The sequence below is a fragment of the Mustela nivalis genome (assembly GCF_964662115.1).
Source record: "Mustela nivalis genome assembly, chromosome: 2".
In the NCBI taxonomy this organism is placed as follows: domain Eukaryota; kingdom Metazoa; phylum Chordata; class Mammalia; order Carnivora; family Mustelidae; genus Mustela; species Mustela nivalis.
The window spans coordinates 25,545,624-25,557,497 of record NC_139021.1 but is presented as its reverse complement, the minus strand read 5'-3'; the positions used below and the strand labels follow the sequence as shown (position 1 = coordinate 25,557,497).

Sequence of the window (11,874 nt, the reverse complement as noted above, 5' to 3'; positions counted from 1 at the left end):
AATAATTAAAACCATACATGCTGTGTGGCCCGCATAGTATTAATTTGGCATGTGTACCAATGTTTACTAATGTTTGTGGAATCCAAAATAGGAAAATATATTAATAACTGCATAACATATAATTAAATAATTAATTGAATGATGGAATTCAAGGTGACTCCTGACTTTTACCTGTTTCCAGTATATTCATCTTTCTTTTCTTTTCTAATCCTTCCTTAATCACCTCTTACATTACTCTTATGAGTGGTTCATGCCCTCGTGTCTTGACAGATAAAAACTGGTTACTTGGACCATCCAAACTAATATTGATTGAAAATTAGTCAAAAATTTTGTCTAATCTATAAATATTAACTCTCTTAAATACTTCCTAGTCAACAAATTATCAGTTCTCCAATGAATGATGTTTCTTCAAACATCACAAATATCTAAAAATAAACTTTATACATATTTTTCAAGTGCATAAGCCTGCTTATTTGCATAAACTCCAGCTTTTGGATATCTACTGCATTACCAACAAAAGAATAATTATATCCATAACTGTATACTGGCAAATATCTCGTATACATATCCCATTTAGGAAATAAAAATTATTGTCTGGGTTTGTGTAAAACCCATTAATATTAATTTCTAAATTGCTCTTTCTCTTTTAATTCATAATTTGTTATTTGTGTGAACTTTCAGTCCCTTTAAAATCACCATTTCTTGATTGCTCAACCATGCAATACATAGACAGCAGCTATATTAATAACCTCTCAAAGGTGCAGTGCACTGATACTGCTATTTATGCCGCTGTCTGGGAAAAAGCATATTTATTCTATCCAAGTACCCATGAGACATGAAAACTATTCTTTGTTCAGACTCACTGCGGATAGTCATTTTAAAACTTCAATTACTATTTCAGCATGTTCCTTCCATTACTGTTTCCAGCACCAGAGCCAGTAATTTCTAATAGCCAAATGTACTTTATAAACCATACACACATAGGCCTGCATGCAAGGAATGAATAAAGCTATGTATAAATGATTGGTGTCTGCAGAAAAGATGTAAAATTTAGATGAAATAACATCAAGATATAAATATTGAATATGCACATTTTGTGCCTATCCGCTAATGTTGATATATATCATCATACATCTTGGAATCAAAGAAAAATAATTATACATTAATTTTCAATGAATATTCCTTGAGATTGAAGCCAGTACAAAGCTGCTCTTTCTGCTATAGGGTTTATAAAACATAACAAAATAATGTAACATTATTTCTGTCTTTGAACAATTTACAGTCATAATAAATATGATTCATTCTTTTTATTGAAATGAGAGTCTTGAATGAAAAAGATGGTTTATAGTCTCAATCTTACTTTATGTAGACCTTAAATTCCATGATCTGACTATAACTTTTCTTCTTGTGTGAGGTTTTGTTTCTTCATTAACATTAATCTTTTTTTCTTGAATCTACTATTTTTTCCATTCTTTTTTGCCATCAAAAAGTGCACACATCTAATTTATGAAAAACTGAAACAGGATACTTGTATCATACCATTTGAAGCCATGATTTTCACTATGTTGTCCTTCATAACTATAAATTTGTCTTGAGTGGAGGACACCATAAAAAATCAACCTGTTACAGTTTACTGTCCTATTCATTGCCTGAACATTGATGAAAGTTACTCCACAATAACTATCATTCAGTGTCTACTTTATAAAAAAATAATGCAAGGCATTTCAGAACTCGAAGCCAGGAAAAATTTTTTTTCAGTGTCATTGTTATACATGTATTTCATAGACAACAGTTTTTGTATAAAAAAAGGTTTCCCTGTTTGTTCAGCAGTTGTCATATTTAAGTCTAACATTCTTAAAACTTGTCTACTAACTTATATATAAACTTCTGTTTAGGAACATGGAACTATTTTGCCTTATTTTAGTATCCCCATTTCACTATTTCTTTTTAATGTTATTTCACCATATGTCATTGCCAAAGCCTTTGAAAATTAGATAGTCCATGAGTACACATCTACCTGCAACAGAAAAGTTTTATTTAAACCTGAAAAGCATCTAACTTCTCTCTTCTTCTTACTCTGGTTTTGCCATTGCCAAGCGAGTGGAAGATACCTGTTGCTTCCATTTGATCATGTTCTATTCTCTCATTAATGTTCTGAAATCTGGCTTTTCTCCCCATTCCATGAAGTCTTAAGGACTTTGCCATTTTTCAAGTATTTGAACTTGGGAAGGGGTTATTTCTCTTTATGTCTTACTTTTTCATTTCTAAAATGGAGATAATTGTGTCTCAACCAGTTTGTATTCAGGATTGAATAAGACAGTATATGCAGCGGTTAGTGCCCAGTGATTTCCCCAGAGGAAGTGTCTAAAAGTATTACTAATGATGACAATGTTGTAGTGGCTGGATAATCTTCCAAACAACTCCATTTTTCATTTTCTTCATACTTATTAACAGCATAGGATTTCTCTGATATCATGACTCATCTTGGGGTATCATCTTTGATTCTTTCTTGTCACTTTCTTTTTCCATATCCAGGCAGTAGTCAGATACTTTCTCTTTGTCCCTTTAGAGTAGCTCTCAAATCTACCCTTTCTCTAGCCCCCTGAGAACACCCTTATTACACCTGAGGGGAATCTATAGAGTGGGTCCCTGCTCAGCAGGGAGTCTGCTTCTCTCTCTGCCCTTCACCTTGCTTGTGCTCTCTCTTACTCTCAAACAAATAAAATCTTACAAAAAAGAACAACAACAAAAAAAAAGCAATTAAGAGAGCCAGTAAATCTAGATAAGGTATTTTCAAACATTGCTTAATAAAATTTAGAAAAAGGGGCTTTAGTTAATTGATATGGAAATGCTTAATTTGTAGAAAGGTGATAAGAACAAATCTTATCTTCAGTTACTGGTAATATGGGAAGCCAGAGTGTCACCAGTACATTGTATTGCATATTTATATAATTATTACGTTGGAAACTCCTTGGAAACCTAACACAGCAGTTCGCATATCAGAGATCTTCAGCAAATATTGCTAAGTACATGGGATAAGTATTTCCTTAAAGACTGCATTACAGCTCAAAGATTTAATTGAACCTTATGCCCATGGAACAAAGTTCACACTATTAAAAGTTCAACTATTAAAATGTTGTTAAGAGAGCATTTTGATTTTAAAGGTTTTTCTTTACCTTTACAAACAGGCCTGTGATCACTCCAAGCAGCAAAGACTTCAGCTATCCGTTGACAGGTGATGCTCTTAGCACCTTGTAGGACATAATCTTCATCACAAGAGAATTGCACAGTTGATCCAAGGCTAAAATCAAGCAGAGTATTAAAAAAAACAGGATTAGAAAAATATAACAGAAAAATTAGTCTCCATTCCTACTGGTAACATCTAATAGGTCAGAAAGTTTCATAGTGGCAAAAAGTATCTTTTTACTGGAAAAACAAAACATGAAAATAAAACTTATATAAATATACATTATAAGTCATATATATATGAATCTGTTGTAAGTCAGTAATATGAAAATGTTGGTAGGCACTAGAGAAAGGTATCATCAAATTTAATTTCTTGTTATCAGTTGTAAAGCCAACCTTAAGTAAATGATTAAATCTCTAATCCTAAGAAGTTGGTAAATATGAAGCAAAAGTCGTCTTCCTGACTTGCATTACTTTTCAAGCAGGTATTCTTTTGTGTATTTACTTGGATCAGTATGTGAAGATCAATCAATCAATTGATAATTATTTAGAAATGCAAAATTATGTTGACTGTCTTCTATAAAAAATTCAACCATCATGTATTACTTAATCTACTGCAATTTTGCTTCCCTTTCCACTGAAGGAGAAGTTAATAATGATCATTTTTTAGAACCCTAATTTCTAAGGGTAATGGATGTTTGCTGAAATTAAAAAAACAAAACAAAACAAACAAATAAACAACAACAACAAAAAACTACCATGCATTTATTAAAAACCTTGAACAGCAACTCACAAGAAAAAATAAAGTAGCAAATAAAGGCATTTTCTTTTCTTTTTTTTTTTTCTCTCTCATTGTTTCCTTTTAAAAAGATGGGGATATGAACTGGTATAGTCAGTGGAAAATAGTATGGAGTTTCCTCAAGAAATTAAAAATAGAATTATCATATGATCCAGTGACTCCACTGAGTATTTATCCAAAGAAAACAAAAACACTAACTCAAAAAGATATATGCAGCATAATTTACAGTACCCAAGATATGGAAGCAAACTGAATGCTCATCTGTAAACAATAAGTAGATAGGAAAAATATGGTATAAATACAAATGAATATTACACAGCCATAAAAAAATGAGACTGTGCCATTTGCAACAACATGGATGGACCTAGAAGGTATTACACTAAATGAAATAAGTCAGGTAGAAAAAAAATGAATAAACAAACAACAGGATGAGACCTATAAATACAAAGAACTGATGAATGCCAGAGAGCAGGTGTGTGAAGGGGACAAGGAGAAAATGGGTGAAGGGGAGAGGAAAAAGGGAAGATGGCCGAAGAGTAGGGTGCCCTCGTTTCATCTGGTCGCCTAAATTCAGCTAGATACCTATCAAGTCATTCTGAAAACCTGTAAATTCAACCTGAGATCCAAGAAAATAATGTCTGCAAGTCTAAAAATAGAAAACTGACCACTTTTTGCAAGGTGTGGAGAAGTGAATTTGAGAGGATATATGGGAAGATAAACTGCAGGGGGAGAGAGCCTTTAAAAGCTGGCTACTGGAGGGCACCTGGGGGCTCAGTGGGTTAAAGCCTCTGCCTTCGGGTCAGGTCATGATCTCAGGGTCCTGGGATCCAGCCCCGCATGCTCAGTCTCTGCTCAGTGGGGAGCCTGCTTCCTCCTCTCTCTGCCAGCCTCTCTGCCTACTTGTGATCTCTGTCTGTGAAATAAATAAATAAAAATCTTAAAAAAAAAAAAGTTGGTTACTAGAATGTGATACAGCAGTGAAGCACAAAATTGGAACTTTTAGAAATCTGCTCCCATGGGGGACATCCCTACCTGAAAGGTGCTCACGTGGCAAAGAGCAGAACCCTAGATGGGACAGTGTGGTTTCAGGATCCATGGGGTCACAGAAAGAACATGGATACCTGAGTGTGCCAGAGTTCCAGGCATTGGAGTGGGGAAGCCTCTGCAATCAGTGAGGCCAGCAGTGGACTCTCAGCTTGGTGTTGCCATAAACCATGAACAGCAGATCTATCCAGAGACCCCTCTCCAAGCAGGGGCCCAACAAGCAGCAAAACCCCTGTGTGACCCTCATCCTTCTTCCAGGGATGAGTGGTACAAGTTCCCCTACCATCGGACAACTGTTCATGGAGCAGTTCTCAAGAAAGCAGTAGGCTGCCGTGAAATAGCCCCTCCATCCCGTGGGAGGATTGGTGTGGGTGTGCATTGCAGGAGTCTGCAGACTGTGACTACACAATGGTGCTTGACTGAGCACTGAACAGTGGGAGCCAAGATCATTTAGGTCCAGGACTGGAGATCTGGGCACTGCCATTTTGGTGTTATTTATTTACATTATTTTTCATCCTCTAAAGTGGCATGAAAAGACAATAAGGAACAAATGCCACATAAAGCAACCCAAAGCAGGTTACACTGAGCTTAGCTCCCTGGCCAGGGGCCATGCAACTCTGCCCGACAAAGACACCTGAGAATCCGTGCAACAGGTTTCTCTTCCAGAAGATTAGCAGGAACATCAGCCACATACCAAGTTTATGGATCACTCAGAACTGAAAAAAATTCTGCAGTAGGGGAAAGGAATATATAGAACTTGAGGTTTTTCTTCTCTCATGAGTCTGTAGACCTTCAGTTTAAAATCTCTTTTTTTTCCTTTTTTTCCCTCTTTTTCTTTTTTTCTTTTTTTTTTTTTTTAAAGATTTTATTTATTTATTTGACAGATAGAGACCACAAGCAGGCAGAGAGGCAGGCAGAGAGAGGAGGAAGCAGGCTCCCTGCCAAGCAGAGAGCCTGATGTGGGGCTTGATCCCAAGACCCTGGGATCATGACCTGAGCTGAAAGCAGAGGCTTTAACCCACTGAGCCACCCAGGTGCCCCTTTTCCCTCTTTTTCAACTAGTTTCTCATTTTATCAAATATATGTTTAAGTCTTTTTTTAATTTTCATTTTTGCATTTACATTTTACAGATATATTCCTCATTTTTGGCTTACTTGCACTGTCATATATGGGTTATGGTTTGTCATTTTGTTCTCTTGTTCATCTGTTCTTCTCTGGACAAAATGACTAGAAGGAGAAATTCATAACAAAAAACAAAAGAACTAGTGGTAATTCTCTCTGCCATAGATCTAATTGATATGGATATAAGTAAAATGCCAGAAATTGAACTCAGAAAAATAATTATAAAGTTCCTAGGTGGGCTTGAAAAACAGCATAAAAGACACTAGAGAATCTCTTAGTGTAGAAATTAAATCTAATCAAGCTGAAATTAAAAATCCTTTAACTGAGATGTAGTCTAAAATGGATGCTCTAATAGCTAGTGTAAAAGAGACAGAAGTGAGAGTCAATGACATAGAAGACAAAATGATGGAAAGGAAGGATGCTGAGCAAAAGAGAGAAAAACAACTAATGGGCCATGAGCGGAGGTTTTGAGAAATCAGCAACACCATAAAGTGAAACAATTTTAGAACTACTTTGTTCCCAGAGGAAGAAGAAAGAGAAGCATTAGGTATAGTTGAACAAATCATAGCTGAAAACTTCTCTAACATGGAGAAGGAAACAGAGACTCAAGTTCAGGAGTTACAGAGAACCCCCCTCATAAATCAATAAAAATAGATCAAAACCCTGACACATAATAGTGAAGTTTGCAGATTTCAGAGATAAGAGAAAATTCTGAAAGCAGCTTCAGACAAGAGGCCATTAACTTGCAAGGGTAGGAACATTAGACTGGCAGAAGACATATCCAGAGAGACCTCCCAGGCCAGAAAGGGCTGATATGAAATATTCAGGGTACCAAATGATAAAAGTATACAACCAAGAATACTCTATCCAACAAATCCATCATTCAGAATACAAGGAGAGATAAAGAGCTTCAAAGACAAAAAGAAACTAAAAGAATTTGTGATCACTTAACCAGCCATGCAAGAACTATTAAAGGAAATCTTCCCATCCTATAAGTAAAGGAATAGCCCAAAAGTCACATAGACCAGAAAGAAATAATCTACAGAAACAGGCATGTTACAGGTCATACAACGAAACTGAATTTCTATCTTTCAACAGTTACTCTGAATGTAAATGGGCTAAATGCTCCAATCAAAAGGCACACGGTATCAGACTGGATAAAAAGCAAGACCATCCATATGCTGTCTACAAGAGACTCACTTTAGACCCAAAGGCACCTTCAGATTGAAAGTGAGAGGATGGAGAACTATTTATCATGCTAATGGACATCAAAAGAAGGCTGGTGTGGCAATCCTTTTATCAGACAAATCAGATTTTATTTATTTATTTATTTATTTTAAAGATTTTATTTATTAATTTAACAGACAGAGATCACAAGTAGGCAGAGAGGCAGGCAGAGACAGAGAGGGAAGCAGGTTCCCCGCTGAGCAGAGAGCCCGAAGCGGGGCTCGATCCCAGAACCCTGAGATCATGACCTGAGCCGAAGGCAGAGGCTTAACCCACTGAGCCACCCAGACGCCCCCAGACAAATTAGATTTTAAACCAAAGACTGTAGTAAGGGATGAAGAAAGGCACTATATCATACTTGAAGGGTCTATGCAAAAAGAATATCTAACAATTATAAATGGTTATGCTCCTACATTGGTTGTGGCAAATTATATAAAGCAATTAATTACAATATTAAAGAAACACCTTGATAATAATACAATAATATTAGGGGACTTTAACACCCCACTCACAGCAATGGATAGATCATCTAAGCAAATGATCAATAAGGAAACAAGGGCTTTGAATGACACACTGGACCAGATGGACTTCACAGATAAATACAGAGCGTTCCATCCTAAAGCAACAGAATGCACATTCTTCTCAAGTACGCATGGAACATTCTCCAGAATGGATCAGCTACTGGGTCACAAATCAGGTCTCAACAAATATCAAAAGACTATGATCATTCCCTGCATATTTTCAGACCGCAATGCTTTGAAACTGGAACTCAATTACTAGAGGAAATTTGGAAGGAACTCACATGCATGATGGTTTAAGAGCATCCTACTAAGAAATGAATGGGTCAACCAGAAAATTAAAGAAGGATTAAAAAAAAAAAACTATGGAAACAAATGACAATGAAGACACAGCTTCTCAAAACTTTTGGATGCTGCAAAAATTATCCTAAGAGGGAAATACATTGCAATATGAGCCCTTCTCCAAAAATTAGGAAAGTCTCAAATATACAAGCTAACCTTACACCTAAAGGAACTGGAAAAAGAACAGCAAATAAACCCTAAACCAAGCAAGAGAAGACAAATAATAAAGATCAGAGTCAAAATGAATGAAATAGAAACCAAAAGAATAAGTGGAACAGATCAAAGAAATTAGAAATTGTTTCTTTGAAAGAATTTACAATGTCGATAAACTCCTAGCCAGACTTATCAACAAGAAAAGAGAAAGGACCCAAATTACTAAAATCATGAATGAAAAGAGGAAAGATCATGACCAACGTGAAGGAAATACAATCAATTTTAAGAATATATTATGAGCAACTATATGCCAATAAATTAGGCATTCTGGAAGAAAAGTATAAGTTCCTAGAAACCTATAAACTACCAAAACTGAAATAGGAAGAAATAGAAGCCTGAGCAGACCCATAACTAGCAAGGAAATTGAAATAGTCATCAAAAATTTCCCAAAAAAGGAGACCAGGATCAGATGGCTTCCTAGGGGAATTCTACCAAACATTTAATGAAGAACTAATAAAGAACTAAAACCTACTCTTCTTAAACTTTTCCCAAAAAATAGAATGGAAGGAAAACTTCCAAACTCATTCTATGAAGCCAACATTACCTTGATCCCAAAATCAAATACTCCATGAAAAAAGAGAATTACAGACCAATATCCCTGATGAACATGGATGTCAAAATTCTCACCATGATCCTAACCAATAGAATGCAACAATACATTAAAAGAATTATTTACTACAACCAAGTGGGATTTATTCCTGGGCTGCAAGGGTGGTGAAATTTACAAATCAATCTCCATGATACAGTACATTAATAAAAGGACACAAATCATACTATTCTCTCAAGTGAGCAAAAACAGCATTTGACACAATACAGCATCCTTTCTTGATTAAAACTCTCCAGAGTTTGGGAATAGAGGTAATATACCTCAATGTCACAAAAGCCATATACGAAAGAAAGAAAGAAAGAAAGAAAGAAAGAAAGAAAGAAAGAAAGAAAGAAAGAAAGAAAGGAAGGAAGGAAGGAAGGAAGGAAGGAAGAGCAAATATCATTTTCAGTGGCAAAAACTGAGCTCTTTTCCCTTAAGATCAGGAACATGATAGGGATGACCTCTCTCAACACTCTTTCTTGTTCAATATAGTACTAGAAATCTTAGCCTCAGCAATCAGGTAACAAAAAGAAATGAAAGGCATTCAAATCAGTAAAGAAGAAATCAAACACTCACTCTCTGCCAATGTCATGATATTTTATGTGGAAAACCCAAAAGACTCCACCTCAAAATTGCTAGAACTCATATAAGAATTCAGTAATGTGGCAGGATATAAAATCAGTGGAATTGATATCATCAATCAATGGAAATCAGTGGCATTTCCATACACTAACAGTGAGACAGAAGAAAGAGAAATTAAGGAATCAATACCATTTCCAATTGCACCAAAAATTGTAATATATCTAGGAATAAACTTAACCAAAGAGATAATGGTTCTGTACTCTAAAATCTACAGAACACTTAGGAAAGAATTGAGGAAAACACAAAGAAATGGAAAAATGTTCCATGTTCATGGATTGGAAAAATAATTATTGTTAAAATGTCTATGCTACTCAGAACAATCTACATATTCAATGCAGTCCCTATCAAAATACCATCAACATTTTTCACAGAACTGGAATAAATAATCCTAAAATTTGTATGGAATCAGAAAAGACCTTGAATGGCCAAAAGAAAGAGGAAAAAGAAAACTAAAGCTAGTGGCATCACAATGCTGGCTTCAAGCTATATTACAAAGCTATAATCACCAAGACAGTATGGTATTGGCATAGAAACAGACACATAGATCAGTGGAACAGACTACAGAACCCAGAAATGGACACTTAACTCTATGGCCAACTAATCTTTGACAAAGCAGGAAATAATATCCAAAGGAAAAAGTGTCTTTAATAAATGGTGTTGAGAAAATTGGACAGCCATATGTAGAAAAATAAAACTGGACCATTTCCTTACACAAGACTCAAACTCATAATGGATGTTAAGACCTAAACATAGGATAGGAATCCATCAAAATCTTAGAAAAGAGCATAAGTAGCAACCTCTTAGACCTTGGCTGCAGCACCTTCTTGCTAAACATATCTCCAAAGGCAAGGGAAACAAAAGCAAAATGAATTATCTTCATCAAGATAAAAAGCCCCTTTAGAGCAAAGGAAAAAGTCAACAAAACTAAAAGGCAACCTATGGAATGAGAGAAGATTTTGTAAACAACTTATTAGATAAAGGGCTAGTATCCAAGATGTATAAAGAACATATCAAACTTAACATCCAAAATACAACGAATCCAGTCAAGAAATGGGCAGAAGACATGAACAGATGTTTCTTCAAAGAAGACATACAAATTGTCAACAGACAGCATGAAAAAAATCATGGCATAAGGGAAATATAAACCAAAACCACAATGGGGATACCAATTCACACTGGTCATTATGGCTAAAACTGACAAGTCAGGAAATGGCAAATGTTGGCAAAGATGTGGAGAAAAGGGAGTCCTCCTACACTGTAGGTGGGAATGCAAGCTAGTACAGCCAGTCTGGATAACAGTATGGTGGTTCCTCAATAAGTTAAAAATAGAGCTATCCTATAACCCAGCAATTGTACTACTGGATATTTACCTCAAAGATACAGATGTCATGAAACAAAGGGGCACCTAAACCTCAATGTTTATAGCAGCAATGTCCACAATAGTCTAACTGTGGAAAGAGCCAAGGTATCCATCAACAGATGAATAGATAAGGAAGTTATATGCATTATATATATATAATGCGTTATTACTCAGCCATCAGAAAGGATGAATACTTATCATTTATATCAACAAGGATGGAACTGGTGGATATTATACTGAGTGAAATAAGTCAATCAGAGAAAGGTATCATATGCTCATGTATATAAGGAATATAAGAAACAGCACAGAGGATCATAGGGGAAGGGAAGGAAAATTGAATGGGAAGTCATCAGAGAGGGAGAAAAATCACGAGAGTCTTCTAATTATAGGAAACAAACAGGATTGCTGGAGGGGTAGTGGGTGGGGGGATGGGTAACTGGGTGATGGGCATTAAGGAGGGCAAGTGATGTGATGAGAACTGGGTATTATACACAACTGTTGAATTATTGAACTCTACATCCGAAACTATTGATGTACTATTATATGTTGGCGAATTGTATTGAAATTAAAACAAAAAGAAAAAAAATGGGTGAAAGGGAGTAGGAGATATAGACTTCCATTTACATGATGAATAAATTACAAGAATAAAAGGCATAGCATAAGGAATATAGTAAGATATTTTTATTAGTATTGTATGGCGGCAAATTGTAGCTACACTAGAGAAATTGTACCACTATGTTATACACTGAAACTAATGTAACACTGTGTGTCAACGTATACTCAAATACATTTTTTTATTAATTTCTTTTCAGCTTAACAGAACTCATTGTTT

General features: G+C 35.5%; 1 protein-coding gene across 5 annotated transcripts in view; it reads right to left on the bottom strand.

The window, feature by feature from the left end:
- The window catches only part of CSMD3 (CUB and Sushi multiple domains 3), a 1,245,805-nt gene that overhangs the window by 667,483 nt on the left and 566,448 nt on the right, over positions 1–11,874 (bottom strand). For all 5 annotated transcript variants that reach the window (XM_082720053.1, XM_082720054.1, XM_082720055.1 and 2 more), the window contains one exon: positions 3,177–3,301. In XM_082720053.1, coding sequence (XP_082576179.1) covers positions 3,177–3,301 — 125 coding nt within the window. The remainder of the gene's footprint in view (positions 1–3,176; positions 3,302–11,874) is intronic.